General features: G+C 42.3%; 1 protein-coding gene across 13 annotated transcripts in view; it reads left to right on the top strand.

The window, feature by feature from the left end:
- BRIP1 (BRCA1 interacting DNA helicase 1) overlaps window positions 1–23,437 on the top strand; it is a 196,582-nt gene that overhangs the window by 744 nt on the left and 172,401 nt on the right. For all 13 annotated transcript variants that reach the window (XR_014163229.1, XR_014163230.1, XR_014163231.1 and 10 more), the window contains exons 2-6: window positions 1,435–1,562; window positions 2,696–2,807; window positions 4,566–4,754; window positions 6,894–7,024; window positions 8,878–9,003. Coding sequence is in view for 7 of the 13 variants with exons in the window: in XM_081890172.1 (XP_081746298.1) it covers window positions 1,470–1,562; window positions 2,696–2,807; window positions 4,566–4,754; window positions 6,894–7,024; window positions 8,878–9,003 (651 nt within the window). In the remaining 6 variants the exon portion in view is untranslated. The remainder of the gene's footprint in view (window positions 1–1,434; window positions 1,563–2,695; window positions 2,808–4,565; window positions 4,755–6,893; window positions 7,025–8,877; window positions 9,004–23,437) is intronic.

Below are 23,437 nucleotides of genomic sequence, written 5' to 3'. Positions count from 1 at the left end.
ACATTTCACACTGGGTCTCCTCCAGCTATGGCTGAGTGGGACAAAATTTGCTTTCTTCCCCTGCTTTTCTTTCCACACACAAGTTGGTTGCTGTTACTTATTAAATGGCGATTTGAATCCAACTAAGTTCTAGTTTTGAGTGTGGGCCTATTGAAATCGATGGACCTAAGTTAGTCAGGCACATTACTTTCCATGGCTTATTTAGGAGTAGGACTAACTTTGGCTACTACGGCGATACTGAGCATTTCACAAGCCATTAAAAATAAAAACCAGACACGTGAGTGTTTTGATTCTTGATTTAAAAAAACAACCCCAAACATTTCTGTAAGACAGATTTTTTAAAAAACCACCAACCTCTTGTTATTACCCTTATGTACAAATATGGCCTGAAATATTTTATGGGCACTTTGGGGTATGCAGTTGTGAAGCGACATGAACATTTGTTTTATTATTGTGTTGCTGGTTGGTCTAGACTCCTTTGAGAGGAAGGGTGGAATAGAAATTTAATCTCCTCTGGCACAAAGTTTCCTTCAGTTTTGAGCCTCACCCCCTGCCAGCCTCATCCAACCCAAAACTCTGGGAGAATACGGTAAATCTTAGGGCATGAGGTACAACAACATCCATTTGGGCACATTTTGGAAAACATCCCTCTATCTTTTTTTTAGTACACAGACACACAAAAGCCAGAAACTCATAGCTACAATCGAACACATTAGGAACTAGTGGGTTTTTTAAAAAGTGTTCTTGGTTTTTTTGTGTGGTTACTCTTGCGTACAGTGGTTTTGTTGAAATAATTGATTACTTTCCATTATTACTGCTGTTTTGCATTTTAGCTTCTTGTGTATCATCCTAAGAGGAAGGTTGATACATAAATTTGATTACCATCTATTATATTTTAACATAATTTGTATACCATTTCATTGTAAATAAAGGTTTAAAGTGGGTTACAAAGAAGGAAGATTGTGAAAGATATTTAACTGAAATCCTGGAGAACTGCCGCCAGTCAATGTAGATAATACAGAGCTACACGGACTGATGGTCTTACTGGGTTGGGTGTAAAGCAGCTTCCTATGTAATTCAGCCCTTTATCCAGAGGCATGAGGACACAAACTTTATTTTTAGGTGGGGGACAAAAGCTCAGTGTTCGAGCACATGCTTCACAGGAAAAGAAAGGTCCAAGTTCAGTCACTGGAATCTCCAGGTCAGCCTTGGAGAGAGCCAGGGTCTGAAATCCTAGAGAACTACTGCCAGTCATTTTAGACAGTACTGAGCTAGATGGACCAATGGTCTAACTTCATGTAAGACTGAATGAAATGTCTTACTAGTCGCAAGCAGTTTGCATTTATTTTTCTCTCATTCTTTGTGGCTTTTGCCATGTTCCTACAGCATCCTATGCATCATTTAGAACAGCTTTGCTTTTTTTTAATCTTGCAGATTTTAATCAAGAATTCTGAAAACTCAATGTGGTTATGGCTTCATCAGCGTCAGAATACACCATTGGAGGTGTGAAAATTCTCTTCCCTTGCAAGGCATACCCTTCACAGCTTGCTATGATGAATGCAGTAAGTTTATTCATTGAAGTTACAGCCAAGCAAATCAGATATCTCAACCTTTTCTAGTAGTCTTCATTTTAAAATGTTTTCTAAAATTTCTGTTTTATGGTTGAGTTTTGTTTTTGGGTTTGTTGGTTTGCTTGCTTGCTTTTCAAATGCAAACCTCAAACCCAAAACAATGCTCATATCTTGGTCTGGTTTGGACATAGCTCTAAACTGGGGCAGACTGAATCCAGACTTCTCCTAATGCCTTTGGGCCACTTTGACAGGTGGGTGGGGACTTCCCACCTCTCCATCCCCTGACATCAGGTAAAGCCTTTGCCCTATGAAATCAAATTGCGCTGTTAAAAGAAACAGAATTTGCACCTGCTGCAAACCCTGCTTCTTTGTCCCCACATAGTTTAAAATCATGCTGCAGGCAAAGAAAGTGTTTCCCTGTGGGGTGTGTTCTAATAATAATAATATTTATTTATAACCCACCCTCCCCAGCCAAGTCCGGGCTCAGGGCGGCTAACAACCAACCAATAATAAAAACAAGTTGATTGAAATACAACTTAAAAAACAAGATTAAAATACAACATTAAAATGCAGCCTCATCACAGGAGGAGAAAGGAAAAAGCACTGATCAGCACTTACAGTAAGCCTTGCCCATCTATAAGGCTCCCGATTGTTTCTTTGCAGCCATGTCTTCATTTGTCCCACACTTATGAGGTCAGGTGAGGGACAGGTGAGCAAGGTTGGGGAAAATGGGCGAATTGTGGGCGAATTGGGACATCTGTTGGTTCTGATTTGACCTGCAGGCTACAGGTTCTCCAATCCTACTCTGAAACAGGGTGTGAAAAAGCTGCTGGAGTTTTGGGTTCCTCACTCCTCTCTGCTCCTTAGTGTCCTAGCAAATTGACCGCAGTTGTTAACATCACTACTGGGAACTGCAGTTTGAACTATGGTTTATTGAAGCAACTATCAGAACCTACAAAACATACCCCTCTGCAACCTAATAGTTTCCTCCAGGATGAGCAAATACTTTCTTAGGCTGTGCTGGGTATTTCAGATGATATTATTTAAAAAAAAACGTTACGGCACTAATATTCACTCAAGATGGTTTACAATCCCCTGTGCTTATTATATTTATTTACTCACAGATTGTGAAGGGGCTCAACTCCAAGCAGCACTGCCTGTTGGAGAGTCCTACTGGAAGCGGGAAAAGCCTGGCGTTGCTTTGCTCTGCATTGTCATGGCAACAGTCACTTTACGGTAAGCCATTTACTAGAGTCTCAGCTTTGGAGTCTTTCCCCTAGAGAGGCCCGTCTGCACGGCTGTGCTTATTTTAGAAAAGCGACAGTATTTGATAATCAGGGCATTTGAAGGTGTTTGAGGGCAAGGGAGGATGGGGCTTTTTTTATCCCTGTGTAACAGCTCATGCTGAAAATTCCTCTTTTACTCAAAGGTACAGGAGCCATCCTGGCGTTTTTTGGAGGGGAAGAGCCATAGAGCATCTGCTATGCATGTGGGAGATCCCATGTTCAATCCCTGGAATCTCCAGATAGGGCTGGGAGAGACTCCCTGCCTGAAATCCTGGAGAGCTGCTGCCAGTCAGTGTAGACAATACCAAGCTAGATGGGCCAATGGTCTGAATCTGCATTGGGATCTCCCCATGTTCCTTTGCCTCTGGTCACCCTGTGCATAGGAAATGCATAGTCGGCTGCCTGAAATTATGTGGCCCAGTTGGCTGGAAGATGTCTTTTTTTCCTGGGTCTGTAAATTATTCAAGTAGCTGTTGACTGTCATTTATTCATTATTGAGTTCTGCTGCAATGTTTAGCATACAATTCAGGAGGACAGTGGGGTCCCTGGGCACAAAAGGAATTACGATCCGAGGGAAAAGCAGCTCCACCTTCCAAGGATGAGGAGGTTGAGTAAGGTCTGAGCTCACCGCAGTGCATGACTCTGGTCCAGTCTGGGCATGTTACCTTACCGGATTCTCAACGCTTGATAACTAGAGCTGCCACCCAATTCATCTTCGATTGTTTCGAATTTGAGCTCACTGATGGGCAGAGCCCAGGTATGCTGGGGTGGGGTGAAATGTGAGCCTAAGAAGAGCCTGCTGGATCAAGCCAGTGGCTCATCTAGACCAGCATCTGGTTTTCACAGCGGCAAACCAGCTACCTGTGGGAAGCCTGCAACCAGGATCCAAGTGTTTTCCAGTTACTGGTATTCGGAAACTTTACTGCTTCTGACCATGAAGGCAGAGCATAACCATGATGGCTAGTAGCCATTTATAGCCATGGATTGGTCCAGTCCTCTTTTAAAACCCTCCAAGCTGGTGGCTGCCACTGCCTACTGTGGGAGCACATTCCATAATTTAACTATGTTGCTGCAAAAAGAAGCACTTTCTTTTATCTGTCCTGATGTAGTAGATGCATTGTTGCTGCACCAGCAGAATGGCCGCCTTATCCTATATCCGCTCAACTTGAGAACCTTAAAACACACTTTATTTATTTATATACTGAGCTTAATTTTAAATTTAAAAATCCCACAGGGGTTTGCAAATCAAAGCATTCCTGGATACACTCCCCAAACCCACCAATGTGCTGATAATGATGGCCACATCAGTGATTTAGAGCGGATTTTTTTTCATTGCTTCATTTTTTCTGCTGGGAAAAGAAAATCCTTTTCATGAGATCATTAGTAACAATGAATGCTTGCCAATAACAAATACTGTATTAGGCCAGCTTGGTAGTTTTGAATTTGAAGTTCATATTTTTCAGGGGATTTATCGCTGCTCTGTGGCATTGGAAACTTTTCTGATGTAAACTGTTCCCAACACACACCTCTCTGTGTCACGGCATGCAAATGACACCATGAGCCCTCTCTCCTGGAACACTTCTTGGTGGGTGACTCTTGTTGTGGGGGGAAGTCCAGCTGGATCAGGTCCCAGGTTATCTTCACTGGGCTCCCTCTTTCTTGGAGTTTTGTAAAGAAGGTGAATAATATTCCCCTATTTGCTCTTCAGACAAACCGCTTGATGACTTGCCATGTTCAAAGGAATGCAAGAAGCCAGAGACCTTGATGCCATGTGGCTGTCGCTGTCATGCAGCTCAGGCCCAGAACAGTGTAGCGGTGAGTCAAGACGCATCTTGTTCCTTCACCAACAGCGGAACGGTGACACCCGTGAAAAGTGGAACCAAGTCAAGAAACAAAGGTAATTTTCAAGCCACTTCTTGGAAGGTTTCTTAAACTTCTTTGAAGGGCACGTGCAGCACTGATGTCCTTCAAGGGTGAGCTTGCAAAGACCCATTGTAAGATATAGCCTCCAGGCAATTAGGTCAGGAAGCTTTACAATAGTTGGTGGCCTTAAAAGGAAAAGTTGGGATTATTGGTCAGATGTGTTAGTAACACGACATATGGGTTAGCATCTTCTGAGGTTCAATTCACAGTTTCGTGCGAGGGGGGATAGTAATCAGGGCACCATGATCTTTTGAACCGTGTGTGTGTGTGTGTGTGTGTGTGTGTGTGTGTGTTATTGTTTTCATTTATTACTAGGTTATCAACTTTTGTGTTTTTATATTGTAAGCTGCCCTGTGATCCTCAGATGAAGGGCGGTAATATCAGAACTGTTGCATTAGGACCCCTGTAAGGAACCACTTTTGGCTGGAGGATTGGATTTGAAAATAACCCAACCCTCTGCAGGCTGCATTGACAGGTGGGCAGGGCAGACCCCCCTGCCAGTCACCTGAAGTCAGGTGTAGGAAAAATAAATTAGCACAGAAACTGTTGGAAGTGTTCCTTTTGCAATTGACACCTTTCCTTGTCACTGTTTTTGGAAGGAATCTGAGACACTCAGAAACTCCTAAATATCTTCAGTTCATTCCAAAAGCTGCATGATAGGGAGAGAACCAAAGGTAAAGCTGGGGCTGCAAAGAAGAATGGCTCTTTTTAAGCCATTACTTGTGTTTGTTTATTAAATAAATAAATAAATATACCTTTATTAGAACATGAGACATTTAAGAAGTTTAAAATAAACAGTCTGTTGAAATTACATGTGGCTAGACTTACTGGAACAAAAGAGTTTTTAGCAGGCACAAAAAAATACATCAAGGTGACTACCTAATATCAATGGGCAGGGAGTTTCAAAGTGTAGGACCTATTTCTTGAAAGTGCAGAATGACTCTGATCTGGAACTTGTAGAAGTTCCATACTTTTATTTGGCACTGTTTGCAGCTGTGACTTTGCCTGTCCCATACCTGATGTTAGGTCAGGGTTTCCCAAACATGGGTCTCCAGCTGTTTTTGGACTACAGCTCCCATCATCCCTAGCTAGCAGAACCAGCGGTCAGGGTTGATGGGAATTGTAGTCCAAAAACAGCTGGAGACCCAAGTTTGGGAAACCCTGTGATAGGTGGTAGTTGGGTGTGGCTTGGCCCTGTGGCCAAATGGGATGGAGGAGCTTGGTGAGCCTAATTGGACCTATGGGCCAGAGATTCCCCACTGCACCATTAGGAGCTGCAAATGTTACAGCAGAGACGTGAAAAATGTTGGATTGAAGGGTTGTTTTATCTTTTATTTTGGCTTCCAGATTTTGTTGGAAAAGGTTTTTAGAAGATTCAATAGATTTCTATTTTATATTTTATTATCTATTTATCTATTTTATAAGATTTCAATAGATTTCTCTAGCATCTATTCAGTGATAATAGGACAAATGAGAAGGATCCCTTTGGAGCAGCACTAGTGTCAATATGGTCAGCCAGCTGTGGAAACCTTGGAACACGCAGTGCTGCAGCAGAGTCGGTGTATACTGCCCAAGACAGAGGCCTCATCTGCACTACAAATTTAAAGCAGCATCATACCTTTTTAAACATCCATGGCTTCCCCAAAGAAGCCTGGGAACTATAACTTGTTAAGGGTGCTGAGAGTTGTTAGGAGGCTCCAATTCCTCTCACAGAGCTACAGTTCACACCTTCTCTGAGATGAGGGATTGACTATTAAACCACTCTGCAAATGGTAGCTCTACGAGGTGTCTTAGGGGTCTGATAGTGGTATGATTCTGCTTTAAATGTATTGTGCAGATGGAGCTAGAAATTCATAACAAAGCAGTTGTGGAAGGGGAGGTCATACTGATCTTTCTGCTGACCAGCAGAGGAGTTTGCTAGCTTTGGGTTATAATATTGAGTTCAATTATAAATGTTAGCATTTCACTTCTTTTCTAATGTGCTGTTGTGTGCTAGTTTTGTTATAATGTGGGCAGCTGGCGGTGCTGTTTCATTCTTGCCATGTTCGTCGTGATTTCTTTTTTTCTACAGTGGCTAAATAATAGGGATTTTCTACTTTATATGTTACCATAGCAGATGAGAGCTCAAGAACCACACTCGCTTCCAAACTATCTGCAAAGAAGCAGGCGTCTTCACATGAAGATGGAGATGATGATTTTATAGTAGATAGGAAAAGGATTCGTTCATTAGAAACAGACCAGCAGGTGAGTAAAGTTTGCTGCTAGCAAAATTAATTCAGGTTTCCATCAGTCCAATTATGGATCAGCACGTCAATTAAAAATGTACAGATTAGTAGGACTGAGTCACAACCCAAACCAGACTGTTGATTTTCCTCTCCCCCCGTTTCTCCCACAGAAGGCTGTTATTAGCTCAGCCTTGTATTTAAGCAGTAGTCTGGTTGCTTGCAGTGACCCGGAATTGCATGCAGATGAATGAGCAGGTTTGCGGAGGATGGATGAGGCATACAGGGTTCATCCATACTTACGCTTGTCCCATCACTTTCCTCCAGGAAAACACGGGTCTTTTTGACGCTTGCTCCAATTCGGTGCTAAATACTGGGTTTCCCCCAGCAAAGCAGTCGGGCAAACAGAAAACTGCTGGAAACTGTGTCCAAAAAGCATGGGATAAGCAGAAAACCACTTGAACCCATGCTTCCTAGTGGAAGTCCAGATGGGCCCTCAGTTTCCCCTTTGCACCTTTCATAGAAATGAGGAGAGAAGCTGCCTCTTATGTTCTCAGCGTTTAAATTCAATTCTATGTTCTTCCCCTGTCAGTGCCCAATGGGCTAATAATTGGGTTTTTAAAAAATAGGCTGTTAACTTTTGGGAACATTTACAGGCATATCTTAAAATTGAAGTGCTTTATTTGAGGGCTGTCCGCTGATTTTTTAAAAAAGTGTTTGCATTCATTTATTGTCTGCCTTTTAATTAACTGACTACATGTAAAGACAAATGCATATCACTGAAACTTTCTGAGATACTGGAGAAAGTGTGAAATAACTGGACATAAAATGAATGAAACATGCTAGTCATCTTGGAAGGACAGGCCATCTTTATTACGTTTTTCATGCCTTGTTACAACACCAGAGCTAAAATGGTTTTAAAATGTTGTTCCATTTAACTCGCAACAATTAGAATTCCTGTTAATCTAAAATTCAGTTGATGTAAAAATTTCCCCTCCAGATACTGCTGAGCTACAACTCTCATTATCCCTGACTATTTTCCCTCTTTGCTGGGGGTGAAGGGAATTGTAACTCAGCAACATTTGGAGGGCCACAGAAATTCCTCATCCCTGATCTTACTGGTTAAAGCATACAGCTTTTCTATTCCCCAAACATCTTAAATTATAGCTGTGTTAGAATGTATGTTCATCATATCTAGGACAGAGTTGGCAAAAAACTGGGGCACTTTGTGGGCACTTTATTGAGGATGGAAAGGAACAGAGGCCGAAACTGATGGGGCAAGATGAATTTTCTTGCAGAGTAGATGACATTCCAGCCACTCAAAGCTTTTTTTACAAATACAGCCATCCATGCAAATATGAAGCATGATCACAGATAAAGGACATGTTCCAGCCAGGCAAAAAGGACACAATAACAGGGCTGGGGAGTGTTATGGTCTGGGAGAGGGGTGTGTGGCTTCAGGAGAGTCCCAAGGGCTAGATAGAGAAGCCTGAAGTGTGCATTTGGCCCCCATGCCCAAGTTCCCCACACCTGCAATAGTTGGGTCCTAGCTCAGCAACTTAAGACCCAAATGGCAGAGACAATAGCAAACTAGACACGTCTGACTCATGTCTTCCTCATTATGGAGTTTCAGTTACATTCTAGGGTGGATTCTTCTGATACAGGACCATGCTAACATCCAGCTGGCCTGGCCACTTTCCTAGGTGAACTCTTTGTCCTCTAGCAAATGCCTAGAATACTTTGCAGTGTCCATGACAGACTGGTTGTGGGGAAAGGAATCCCATCAATGTAGGAACTTTTGAAAAGCCACTGGGTTAAAAGGAGACATTGTGCCTCCTACCTGAGTTTTACAGGCATCTTGGGTGTTCCTTACAGGCAAGGAAACGGCACCGGCTGTCCCACGGAACCCAATTAGTTGACGCTCTGGAGGTTTACCGGCAGCAGAAAAATGGGGAATTGACTGTGTGCTCTGAAAAATCGGTCCCTTTCTCTCTCAAAACAGTAAGTATGGCTGCTCTGGATTCAAGAAGCAAAGACCAATTATGTTGTTGCAGAAGAGTTGAGCATGGAAACGCAGGTGTTCTAGCTGGCCCATCTGTAGCTCCCTTTTCACCTGCTTCTTCACCTTTTGGTGCTTTAACATTAAGAGGCTCTTTCTCCAACAATGACCTTGGCAGGCTTGGTATTCAAGGCATTCCCTGCTTGAGAGTTTGCATCTCTCCTATGCTCTTTTATTTCAGTTTTTCTGGCCTTTGATGCTTATAGTATGTACAGTTTTGTTTTAAAGAAAGTATCCTTTTTCTTTCTAGTATTTCATAGTAGACATTTCTTATTGTGGAGGTTATATAGTGATGTTTATCACCAGAATGTTATTTGATAACCGTTTTATATTGAATGAATATAATGGGAGAGAATTGCTACTTTTTTTGCCGTGTTTCTTTCATACACTGAACCACTTGCTGTTGTTGTTCACTTACCACAGTGTCGCCCAGTCTTCTAATAGTGGAAACACGGTTTGGCTCAAAAATAAAAGTGGATGGATACTTTGCTCTTGTAACCCCAGGAGGTTTACTTTAAGAACATTCTCCCCCTAGAGCTGTGTCTGTCTCCCATGCTGCTGGCTTTCGAACATCAATTGGACACCTTTTTATTTACCCAGGCTTTTGCAGTCTGATAATAGCTGCTCAGGAGTAAACTTTCTATCTGTTTTAATGATTTGTTATAATGTTTTTAGTTTGCTGTATTTTGATAGACATCCCCTTGAGCTCTTTTGAGGAAGGGAAATCTATAAATATTATTTTAAAAAATAAATAAATAAGAGCAGTTATGAGTAAGTGATTGCCAACTCTGAAAAATGCCCAACCTCTTTCTGTGAATCAGTCTGTGTGCGCCTCCTACTTGGAAGAAGGCAATCCCAGTGCAGTGACTCATGCAGAGATACAATAGGCAGCCTTTTCTGATGTCAAGTGATTCTTAGGTGCACTGTACTGAGAGAGAAATTCAGTATTTCAGTTGCTCCTGCTGTAGAGATGGGAGGGAGTAGCTTACCCCCTGAAAAGACTATTGGATAGATGTAGAGCAAAAATGCTGGCTCAGGCAAAGATTTAGTGAGCAGCCTATTTTTTCAGTGGGTAATAGACTCACAGAACCTCTCAGTTTTATTTATTTATGTATTGGGGCGCTTGAGGCATTCACTGTGGACAGTTCAGAATTTCCTGGCTTATTTTTGCCAGGTTTTTTTGCTATGCCAAAACTCAATTCACAGCACTTGTAAAATGCTGCCTCTGAACACATTCTTCATGCTGTCTCTTTTTTAAAAAAGTATGGTTCAAAAAGGTGGCCCAGGGATTTTTGTACCCCAGGCATGTGGCTAGTTTGGTTCTTTGCCTGAGCTGGCTCGTTTTACGACTCCTCTTGAAGGGATGATAGGAACAGCTAAACAAGCGCATGGACTATTACTGACACGAGTAAGTGCTTACTTTTTGTGTGTGCTGTGAGTTAATGACCTCAGCTGCCACAATGACTTAATAAGTTGGGCAACTTGTATTGATTTTCATTGTTGCTGTTGTAAGTGTCTAACTGAAAATCAGTGACTGCACAATTAAGTTGCTTCTATAGTTAGCGTCCTTCTTTAGTGGAGTTGAGGGTTATGGGAAATCAATAGGGATTCCTTCAGCAAAATTGCTTCACAAGTAGTGACTTCAGATAAACCCTGTCCCCTTGGAATGTACAACAGCCCAGGCTCTCATCCAAGCTTTGAAGTGAAACAAAAAATTCAATTATTTCTTTTTTTAAAAAATCTTCTTGTTCAGACAAAATGGCAAACCATAGTTTGCCTCACAGCAGGAAAGGAGGGAGGGAATCACATGCGAATAAAGGATGAGGTGTACAAGTGCATGTGTCGCTGAGGCTTGGGTAAATCGCACCAAACCATGGAGAACACTGAAGGCCCAACTCTTGTCTGCTGAGAATCTTGCCCAGGAGCCACACTGGCTTCTACCAGGCATTAGCTGCACACAGAATAGGTTTGGATATCCTACTAAACTGTGGTTTAAACAGACGTAAACAAGGCTAGACTTCTCCAAGGTTTGCATTCTCTCCCCTCCATCTTTCTCCAGCAAGTTTGGGCTGCGAGTTTTGCTTATAGTTTTTGGCCAATAGCAGCTTGCCAAAACTATTAACTATGGTTCCTTTAAATGTGCCAGCGTCAAAAACCACTATTTGAAGTTGGCTTGCTTGACACCAGCCACGGCTGACGCGCAAACTACAGAAAAACGCAACTAACTGGTTAATGAAAAGTAATGTGAAAGTGGGGGGGAGCCCAATAAGAGGCTGGACTCATTCACACCCTGCTGACTGTAGTTCAGTGTCACATCTGCATGCAGTCAATTTTTCAAACATATATTCTCAGTCGTAAGGGCAAAAAAAGAAGTTTTTTATCCAGTCAAAGCTGAGATTCTCAGGAAGCTGAATTCTATAAGCTGTGGTTCAATGTTATGTTTGGACTACCTCAGATTCTTTGAAAGGTTGTCTCTACAGGTGTGGAACCCAAAACAATGAGTTGTTTTTGAAACTGTGAAGGCCAGTTCACGCATGTTTCTCTGTCTTTGACACTAAGTGGTGCCTCGTATGTGGGGATAAGCAGTTGCAGGTATGAAAGCACAGATAAAACCTCCATCTTGTGTCTGGTCCAGAAGATGCAGCTAGTGCAGAATGCAGCAGCCAGACTGCTCACAGGACCAGGCTACTGGCAGCATGCCACTCTGCTGCCAGTGGTTACCAGTTTGCTACTGGACCAAGTTCAAAGTTCTTGTGTTACTTCACAAAGCCCTGAACAACTTGGGCCCAAAGAACCTTAAGGACCACTTGGTTCCTTATGCTCCACCTTGATTTCTGAGATCTTCTAATGGGACATTTTTGGTCGTCCTGTTGACTCCCACATGCCAACAGATATTTGTCAGAAGCTACCACTGCTCCTTATTAGATGCCTACCATTCAGACAGGCCTTTCAAACCAGAGATTCTTTGTCCAACTAACTTTTACTGATGTGCTCATATATATTTATATATTTCATATGAAAATGTGGTTTATAAATCTTTAAATAAAGAATTGAAAGTATCATCTAGAATCCTAAAATCAGCTGGGGCACATAATACTGGAGACAGCTCAGGTGTTTGGCCGAGAGTCACCAAAACGTTGGTGACCAAATTACATGACTTGGGTGTGTAAATGCTGCCTGTGGCCTTGGATGTTATGGAAAGCAATGGAAGGGGCCTTTCTTTTACATTACTGTGTAATATTCATACTCGTTTCAGTGGAATCTTGTAAGCTTTTAAAACCAGTTGGGGACAGGAGATCTTTTAAACAATTTTAAGTGATTTATTAATCAGAGCTCAAATAGCATTCCAAGTTAAAGCCGTTTCTTTAAGTACTGAATAATTTTGAAATTCCATTAAATGCAAATGGGTCAGATTGTCTGCCAAGGTAACTCCATTGATTTTCCCCCCTTCACTGAAAGCATGTCAGCAGAAAAATCTGGCCCTGTGAATCAATGTATGAACTTTTAATAATATATGACACACCTACTGAACTCTCACTTGCGTAAATCTGTTTTGTTTAACACAGTGTAGGTGTATTGATTGGAATGCAGAGCATTCTGGGAAGGCGGAATGAGTGGCTCCTGAACTGTCTGTCTGTCTGTCTGTCTGTCTATCTATCTATCTATCTATCTATCTATCTATCTATCTATCTATCTATCTTGTTTCCTCCAATAAGTCACAGTGATGTAAAACCCTGTGAGGTAGGTTAGGCTAAGAGATAGCTCCTGGCCCAAATTCTTCCAGTGAGAGCTTCATGACTGAGTCAGAATTTGACCCCTGGTCCCCCCCCCCCCCCGTCTTAGTCCAACACTATACAACACCTCGGCTCTTCTCTCTCCCTCCCTGGCTTCTTTAACCTTTAAAGTGCTGGTTTTATGCTTTAAAGCCTTAATTGATTAGGAACCAAGCTACTAAAGACTGCTGCACCTATATCAGTCTTCCCGTTTTTTAAGATCAGAAATGGAGGCCCACCTCACCTGCCTGCTGTGCCAGCAGTTTGATTGGTGGGCGCTAGGAGATTGGAGATGGCCTTATTTGTAGTAGCTCCATGTCTCTGGAATGCTTTAGCATCTGGGGTCTGGCAGCCCCATTATTAGCAGCACATTCAAAAGGCTCTGAAGACACACCTGTTTTTCTTTGAGGAGTACAGTACTTGTTGGATTAATGTTTTTTGTTGTATCTTGTTACTGGATTTTAACATTTTTAGGCTTCCTCTTCTGTTGAGCATTGCTGGTTTTATTTATTGTTTTGTTGTGCTCTGATTTATCTTCTAAGCCTCTCTAAGATGACTTTTGCTCTTAGAGGTGACTTTAAAATATTTGCAGGGAATCATTTTTTTAAAACTGTAAAGTGGTTCAGTCCATTCTACCACCTCACTGCACTGCATGGGTGGGTATGTGTGTACATGTACACACACAGATGGAATAACAACCATTCCCATTGTAGCTTTACTAGACAAATGGTTGCTATTCAACCAGATTTACTCAGAATTACCGTATTTTTTGCCCCATAGGGCGCACCGGCCCATAGGACGCACCTAGTTTTTTGGGGGGGGAAATAAAGAAAAAAAACTTTTATTTCCCCCCCAGGCGTGGGGCTGGGGCGGGGGAAGCCTGAGCTTCCCCCCGACCCCAGCCCCCAGAACAGGCAGCTCTCCGCAAGCCTTGGGAGACCGGTGCGACTTCCCGCCAGGCTCCCACGCCTTGCGGATATCTGCCTGAAGCCCAAACCAGGTCGGGGAACAGCGGGATGGCGGCGCTGCGCCTCTCCGCTGTCCCCCAGCTTGTGGGACTGGCGGCGGGGAGAAGTGTGCTTCTCCCCGCTGCCAGCCTCCAAACCAGGTCAGGAAACCGAAGCCAGGGGTGCACTGTGCAGTGCACCCCAGGCTTTGAGATGCAGGCTGCTATCTGCAAGCCTAGGGAGCTCGACGGGAACTGCTGCGGGCTCCCAAGGCTTGCGGAGAGCTTCCTGAAGCCTGGAGAGCGAGAGGGGTCAGTGCACACCGACCCCTCTTGTTCTCCAGGCTTCAGCGAAAGCCTGCATTCGCCCCGTAGGACGCACACACATTTCCCCTTCATTTTTGGAGGGGAAAAAGTGCGTCCTATAGGGCAAAAAATACGGTAGATCCATTGAAATTAATGTACCTAACATTCATCCTCATTAATTTCAGTGGATTTAAAATTTATATTGCACTCATCACTAACAAAAAAAAAGTTTTTTTGCTAAAAAGAAGAGGATCTATACCTGTTTTAGCGCGCAATAATTTTTTATTAGTGTACAGAAAAGCTTTGTAGAATTTAAAATCTGCCAAACTCTGTGGTATTTCATTGTCAAGAACTCTGGAGCTCAGCAGGGGGCACTGTTGGTTTTCAGATGCAAACGCTTAAAAAGAACCTGAACAACATCAAACTTCAAGTTCTCTTCTGAATTATAACAGAAATCCATGATTGCTGAGCCAACTACAGGTTTCTTTCTCTCTCTCTCTCTATATATATATATATATGCGCGAGACAATAAACCACAACTTAGTGATATTTATGTATGCAGCACTTTAGCCTGTTAAAATGAGCTTGTGGATTATAGAGCAAGAGTAAAGGAAAATTGCCACCTGTGGCAGAAAGCGGTTTCTGCTTTGAAGTGGAAGTTTTATTAGGGCAGTTTCCATTCATGAACCTGACTGTAACAATTTATTAGGTAAATTGAACTTTTGAAATTGTAGAGGGGCTGGACTTGTGTGTGGCTGTGCTTTTTTGGATCATTCAGAACTCTTATTTTTTAAAATTGGTGTGAAGAAGAATGGGCCTCTTGTCTATTTGATTTGATTTTTTACCTGCCCTCCACTATGAAGTCAGAGGGTGGGTTTGAACAATATGATACATAATATCATACACTAAAAAACAACTAAAACAGTTTATGCAAGCAGTTCCCAAAACGCCCTCCTCACACAACATGAAAATTGCTGAGGGGGAGCCTTGGCAGCCCAGTTCATGATTTTTCTGCCAGTTGTTGCAATTGTGCTAGATGCTGTATGTTTTTTTTTTTAAATTACATTACATTTCTTCTTTTTATATATTGTATTTTCTATTGATTTCTAATTGTGATGTAATAAAATACAGTACATTTGGGTTTTTTACAGTTTACAATATCCGTGGTTTATGCAATTATAAAAATAAAACAATTCCAGACAGAAGCAGCAATAATATAGGTCAGGGGTGGCCAACTCCCAAGAGACTGTGATCTACACACAGAGTTAAAAACTGGCAGACATCTACCCCCTTTTTAGGGGTTCAGGTCAAAGTTGTTGAGTTTTTTTAGGGAGAAGGGAGGCACCATTTTTATGGGCTGCAGGCTAAAATGTTGAGCTTTTTTTAGTGGAGCCAAAGCTGTTGAGCTTCTGGGGGGAGCAGTGATCTACCGCAGACATCCAGTGATCTACTAGTAGATCATGATCTACTTGATCTACCTGTTGGACGTGCCTGATATAGGTTAAATGAAACAGAAGAGATGTGTCCCACAAAAATACCTGAACTTATGCACCAAGGCCAGGATAAATAGGTGTATCTTCTGCTTCTTGCAAAATGTTGGTGCTAGACACACTTTGGTAGGGAAGGAGTTCCACAGTTTTTAGGGGCTGCCACAGAGAAAGTGCTCTCTTGGCATCTGAACTCTCTTGTTCTGACTCACAGAGAAGTACAGTCATACCTCGGGTTGCGAGTACTGCAGGTTGTGCGTTTTCGGGTTATGGACCGCGCTGAACCCGGAAATCCTGGAACACTAAATGTCATCAGGCGCGTGCGTAGTCGAGGCGCTGCAGGTTGCAAACGTGCCTCCTGCATGGATCACGTTCGCAAACTGAGGTATGACTGTATAAATAAGGGTTGGAGGAGTGTGGGGGTGCCTGCTTTGCAAACCTTATAATTGTGTGATTAGTGTCCCTCTCCAGTTTGGTGAACACCTTGCTCTGTTACACTTGTACCATATCTTCCTGTATAATGTCAGAATTTGAGGCCACTGTCTTCCTTTGCAGATTCTGTATTGTGAACCTTATATGTCCAAAATATGCGCATAATAAGCTAGTCGCGTTGTCTGCTCAAAATGTGAAAGTTCACAAGACTCAGGTTTCAAAATCTGTTTAAAGTGACTCTTGAACTAATGAAAAAGTTAATTATAATCCAGTTCTTAATCATCTTTTTAGATAAAGGGCTTGATTATTTCAGGTTGGTACTACAGAGCCAGAAGAGGAAAAAAACTGACTGCACTTAATTAGGTGGATAGATTTTTGATAATGAAACTCAGCACCAAACCATATTAAATCTGTAGGGTAGGCAGGGCCTAAAGCTTGATCCTTCAAAACTATTTCAGTGCCTTAAAGCCCAAAAGTTGGTTTTCTTTTTAAAAAATTAATTTTGTAAAAGACAGGGCTACAAATCATAAATAAACAACAGATGAGAGGTAGGTAAAAATAAATAACTTATAAAACTAAGTTTGACATTTAATCTGCTTATTTTGTCTTTCTTAACAAGTTTCATAATGTACAGCACAGAGTTACCAAGAGACTGGTCACTGATCTTCAATGTCCAGTCCTAGCAGCAAAAAAATTGGTGGGTGCATACTTTGCTAGTGTATTTAGGGCCTCTGTGTCTAATTTATTTATATTTGTAATAAAGCAATACCAGACTGGATTAAAGGTGCCTCTTTTTGATATCCCTCTGTCTGGAGCCCAGGTGAGCCACCGCTAGTCGGTTTAGATAGTACTGAGCTAGATGGACCAACTGTCTGACTAATAATAATAATAATAATAATAATAAGAGAGCCAGTGTGGTGTGAGAGCCAGTGTGGTGTAGTGGTTAAGAGCGGTAGTCTCGTAATCTGGAGAACCGGGTTCGAGTCTCCGCTCCTCCACATGCAGCTGCTGGGTGACCTTGGGCCAGTCACACTTCTCTAAAGTCTCTCAGCCCCACTCACCTCACAGAGTGTTTGTTGTGGGGGAGGAAGGGAAAGGAGAATGTTAGCCGCTTTGAGACTCCTTAGGGTAGTGATAAAGCGGGATATCAAATCCAAACTCTTCTTCTTCTAATAATAATAATAATAATAATAATAATTTATTTATACCCTGCCTATCTGGCTGGGCTTCCCCAGCCACTCTGGGCGGCTTCCAACCAAATATTAAAATACAGTAATGCATCAAACATTAAAAGGTTCCCTAAACAGGGCTGCCTTCAGATGTCTTCTAAATTTTTGGTAGTTGTTGTTCTCTTTGACATCTGGTGGGAGGGCGTTCCACAGGGCGGGCGCCACTACCGAGAAGGCCTTCTGCGTGCTTCCCTGTAACTTGGCCTCTTGCAGTGAGGGAACCGCCAGAAGGCCCTTGGCGCTGGACCTCAGTGTCTGGGTAGAACAATGGGGGTGGAGACGCTCCTACAGATATACTGGGCCAAGGCTGTTTAGGGCTTTAAAGGTCAGCACCAACACTTCGAATTGTCCTCGGAAACGTACTGGCAGACAGTGTAGGTCTTTCAAGAGCGGTGTTATGTGGTCTTGGCAGTTTCATGTGTTTCTGTGTCCCTATCATGGACTTCAGATACTACAAGTGTGAAGTCTACCCACTGCTACTCTAAACCAGGGCTGGGCAGAAGGTAGATCTCTGAATGATTGGCAGTAGATCAGCAAGGATTCCCAACTCCCAATGGTTTAAAATTAGCAATAACCTCAGCTCCACCTCAAAATTAGTGGTGTTGCTGGGGCAGGAGAAATCAGGAGTCGGTCTTTTGTGAAAGGGCTGAGAGTTCAGTTTTTCAGACACTGAAAACAAATTCATGGGCTGGAATACACTTGAAGGTGCCTTGCTTAAAGGACATGCCTAGCTTGCTTACTAAGCCCTATTTTGTACTTGGCTCTAATGTGTAGACCTTGGGAGTTCTAGGAAAAAACAAAGTAGCTCTTACAAGCTTGAAGTCTGCTCACCCCTGCTCTACACGACTAACATTTGCGATTGAGAAGTTCTTTGTAAGGAATGCTTCACCCTATTAGGGCAGAATTCAGCTGGTGTGATATTGGGTACTCGCATCCCTCGGAAGTGCAGGAAGGGAACATTGCAGGCATGGAGAAAGAAAAGGAGATGGTCTGAATAATCCCTGTACCCCTAAATTTTCTGTTCATAAAATGGGTAATGTGTTAGCAATCACATGCATCATGCAGGCATGCTTGTCAGGCAGCTGTGTCCTGTGACTGGGATCCTATAATGAATTTCTTTTGTAATGTGTGAAACTGCCCTTAGTCACAACATTTACTTTATTTTTGCATGTTGACTCACGTTCTCATGGAATATCCCGAAGGCATTCCAAAGCTGCTGGGCTCTTCTTAAAACGGGAGAATAGAATGGAATGACAAAAAGAAAAGAAAAGAGTAAACAACCATTTCACATTTATTCCCTCCCTCACTGCTTCAATAAAATGTAGGAAAAATCTGAAGCTGCCTTATACTGAGTCAAACAATTGGTTCATCTAACTCAGCCTTATTTACACTGACTGACAGGGGCTGCTCCAAGATTTCAGAAAAGGTCTTTCCCCAGCACTACCTGGAGATGCCAGATTGAACCTGGGATCTCCTGCATGAAAAACAGAGGCCCTGCCGCGGAACTATGAGCCTTCACCCTCAAGTCCAGTATTGTCTACACCAGGTTAATGGAAGATAATGGACTACATGTCCGCCAATGTCTGGAGGTGTTGCAGGTTTCCCAGCCCTGGTCTATGCTACCGGGCATTGTCTTCAGATGGGAGTATTTCCCAGCTTGATCTGGAGAGTGCCAGGGATTGAACCTGGGGCCTTGCACGTGCAGCAAGTGTTCTGCTGCTCACAGCAGGGACAGGAAACCTGATACGCCCAAGGTGATGTTCGGTTTCAGCTTCCATCAACCCCAGCAAGTGTGGCCAATTGGTGATGGATGATTGGAGTGCAGTCCAACAGCACACAAAGCCACAGCTTTCCCCTCCCTGATTTATGGTATTCACTCAGACACTGCACCAAGTGACATAGTGCAATTTTTTTCTAGACATTTTGAGGGATCCCCCCTCCCCCCTTTACATCTTTCAGCGACCTGCTCACCTCATTCTGCCCTTTCTGTTGAAATGAGCTTCTGGCAGTGACTCTACAGTATGGTTTGCAGCTCAGGGAAAGGAGACAAAAGCAAGAGCCATGATAAAGGTAGCCTGGGTAAATTTTTGCTCTTATTACCTTTTGATCATGCACAGTGGGTGAGCATTGTGCCTGCTGTGGTGTTCACTGACAATATGCCCTTTTAACGGATGTTTTTCTTTCCCTTCTGCTAACAACACATTACAGAAGCAAGGCCCTTGCATAGAGGCCTTTGAATATACATATGTGTTGGTTTTGGAGATCCTACTTAGTCCTTAACCCAGAGGGCATGTATTTCCAATGGAATAATTAAAGCATATTTGTTCAGTTGAAAGAAGCCATGGGTTGCATAAGAAGGGGGGGGAATGGAGTGGGGGAATCTTTTTGAAAAGAATTGCATTTATATTTAACAGTAAAAGGGCACTGAGCTTTTTGTTTGGGCCTGACCTTTTATCTTAAAAGGGTGGTTTTTGTTTTTTTGTTTTGTTTTGTTTTCTTTTTAAAAAAGGGAGAGACCTTTGTGTGTAACTGATGACTGGCAGCTTAGTAAAAGCAAGACTTCAAACACAATTGGTGTAGTTCAGTAAACACAGCTCAGCTGCACATCTTTATATATTTAAACTATGGCAGCCCTGCAGATGAAAGCAAAATAAGTTGCTTGCCGACATTTCACCCTGTGCTGTCTCACTTACCCACATACACTTGTGTTAGTTGGTTGCAGCACATCCATGGAAAATAAAGAACTAGCATGCCCGATCACCTAGAGATGTTTTTAATTGCTGCAGGTGAACAGGTAAAAATGCCTGTTAAGAGGCTTGAACTGTGGTCCTTTGTACCAGGGCTTTTTCACTGTTCTGTTCCTATTGGAGTGCACTCTGTTGCATTTGAGGTCAATCCTGAGAATCTACCTGTCTTTTGGAGGTCATGTATTGATGCTGTGGGAAATTATTAAGCCCTAGAACTCTGGTTCATTCCCTACATGTTTTCCTCACCTCCCTGCCTCCCTTGCTGTTGTTCCAGGAGTTCAGGAGCTCCTATAAATCTGGTCTGAGTAAAATAGCATCTTAGTTTGTGGGGTACCTGTTCACTTCCTATTGATTATTTGATGTCTTCTCCCTTTATTGGCTGTCATGCCAACTTTGGTCATTTAATTAGACCCTGCCTTGTCTTCCTGTTCCAGAGAGTGGGTTGGTTTTTTTGTTTGTGGTTGCTGCTGTTGGGTTTTTGTACAGTGGTACCTCGGGTTAAGTACTTAATTCGTTCCGGAGGTCTGTTCTTAACCTGAAACTGTTCTTAACCTGAAGCACCACTTTAGCTAATGGGGCCTCCTTTCTGTTCTCATCCTGAAGCAAAGTTCTTAACCTGAAGCACTATTTCTGGGTTAGCGGAGTCTGTAACCTGAAGTGTATGTAACCTGAAGCGTATGTAACCTGAGGTATCACTGTATCTGTATTTTAGATCTTATGATTTATGTGGGAATTGTTCAGCTTGGTTGTGTATTTTTTGATGTTTTATTTAATGTTTATGACTTCTTTTTACGTTGCAGTTGTGTGTGTTTTTTCATGTCATAAGCCGCCTTGAACATGATTTTAACTTTGGAAAGGCATCACGCAAATAAAATTATGTCTTTATGTATGTATGAAAATTTAACATATTTATTGAATTTATACCCCACCCTTTCTCCCTAAGGAGCTCAGGGAGATAAACAGATACACAGTCTTAAAACAAAAAGGAAGCATTTTAAAAACAGTTAAAGCATTCTAAAAGCAATTACAAATAAAAACATCTAAAAGCAGTTTCAGTTGAAAGTATTATAAAAGAAATTACAGTTTAAAGCATTATTTCATCCAGTGATAACAGGATCACCTGGAATAGCAATTAAATGTCTGGGTGAACAGGAATGTTTCCAAACTCCTCTTGAAAGTTGACAATGATGGAGACACGCGCACCACACACTGAAAAAGCTCTCTTGTAGGCCAGCACAACTGGGTGCAAGGCCATTTACATCAGTTGCCTCAAAACTATGGAAAGGTGTCTACTTAGAGGTAGACCATTCATCTCTTCTGGCCCTTTACAGGTGATTTCAAAGTGCATTCATTTGACCTTTGTTACTGCTGGGGAGTATTCAGGGATGCCTCCCCCCCCCCCCCGGAACACTTTGTTAGCTCTTTAATTTTATGTTTTGTTTTAACTTACATTTTTGTACACTTCCTTGAGCTTTGGAAAGGCAGCACAGACATGTTGAATAAAGAAATAAATGTGATTTCTTTATTTTCAGTGACCAGAGACTTTATTATCGGTGACCAGTCTGTAGTAGCATTTCGTTTTTGCCCTTCATAGTCCTTTTTGCATTTTCCATAGAAATATTATTTTATATTTTGGTGTGTAATGGGCCTCTGCTCAGAAACCTATATGCCACTTACATACCCAAAATGGCTCCTATGAGGTTTCCCAGTATGAAATCCATACACAATTAAGATACACAGTGAAACAGTTACATCAAATATCTACAATTAAAATCTACAACAAAATAATCCCATTAAAAGCGTGGCAATTAAAACAGTTAAAAGAGCAAGTAAAACAATTAGTTCAGAGTGTTCGTACTAGTGGGAATGCTTGCATAAACAATTGTGTCTTAAAGAGGTGGTGGGATGTGAATACTAATCGGGTGTCTCATGTTTCATCACTGGTGCCACCACTGAAAAAACCCACCACTGTGTTACCACAAGCCAATCATCATCAAGCTGTGGCAATATAAAACATAACATAAGAACATAAGGCCAGTCTAGTCCAGCGCCTATTCTTAGAGTGGCCAGCCAGATGCTTATAAGAAGCCTGAAAGGCAACAACCCTTTCCCCGCTTGCGAGTTCCTGCTCCTGCTATTTAGAGGTACACTGCCTCTGATAGTGAAGGTAGAACAGCCTTTGTTGCTAGCATCCACTGATAGCCTAACTCTATATGGAGCTGCCTGGTCTCCTCTTAAAGCCATCCATATTGGTGGCCATCACTACCTCTTGTGGGAGCGAATTCCAGAGTTTAACTATGTGCTTTGTGCAGAATTACTTTTCTTTTGTCTGTCCTGAATCGTCCAACGTCCTTGGGTTCTAGTATTATTGGAGAGGTAGAAAAAAGCTTCTCCGTCTACTTTCACTACACTATGCATAATTTTATATACCTCTAGCTGGCACATGGGACCTTTCCCAACTTGATGTTGGTGTTGGACTCTCATCTCTCATCAGTGCCCCTCAAAAATTGTCTATCTGGTGGTTTGACACATTCGTCATATGCAATCACTGGAAGGTAAAGCTTCCATTGTTGCAGAAGCATTGGGTCTGCTGAAGCACAGACTCTTGTTGGTTTTTAAATTTTTTATTTAATTTTATTGAGATCATGGGGCGGCTGCGTTAAGGAATCCCCACTTACACTCAGGCAAGAAAGTAAACAGTAAATGGAGAGTAGTGTAACAAACACTTGGAGTATCAAGAAACAGCTGTGAAAAGGATCTGTCTTAATGTGCTAGCCCATTGCAGTTTAACATATTGCTTACAACCTCCACAATGGGGTCCGAGTGACTTCGGTTACACATTCCAGGAGACTGGCAGTCTGTTACAATCAGAGCGTGGGCTCTCCAGCGGGGCTAGCTTACGGCGGATGGGATGAAGAAAGTTGTGGATTTGTATTACACACTCTCACCTGACACAGTATCCGATCCCTTACCCTCGCTGATTGACGTCCTGAATGAGCTCTTTGAAGCAAGCTCCAGCTTAATTAAAACGTTTGCTTGGTTAGCGGTGATCTGTGAAAGCCGGTGATAAATATTGAATCGGGTTCACCTGCTGGTTACTGCGAGTGGATAAACAGCTGCTTTGTGCAGTTTAATCAAGAAGCTGAAGACTACGCCTTCTAAAAAGAAGGTTTTCTTTTTAAGAGAAGCTTTAATAATGCCACTCCAGTTATCTTAGTAGGGTGTCCTTGTGTGAGATTTCGCACACTGGGCATTCACCACCAGGCAGGTTTTGTTTCCTATGATATGCAGATGGGGAATATCAAGGAAGCGCTTACAGCTACTGATGTCAAGGATCATAACCCCACTGTTTTGTTTAGCCTTAGTTTGCATGCGATTTTGATTTCTGTTTCTGATGTTTTCATTCTTTGCCTTTATAACTGCTGACCTTCTAAACTGGCTTATCCTGGGTACCGC

This window comes from Podarcis melisellensis (assembly GCF_964234715.1).
Source record: "Podarcis melisellensis genome assembly, chromosome: 15".
NCBI lineage: Eukaryota > Metazoa > Chordata > Lepidosauria > Squamata > Lacertidae > Podarcis > Podarcis melisellensis.
Note: the sequence above shows the minus strand (reverse complement) of the source record. Positions and strands in the feature narration are given on the sequence as shown.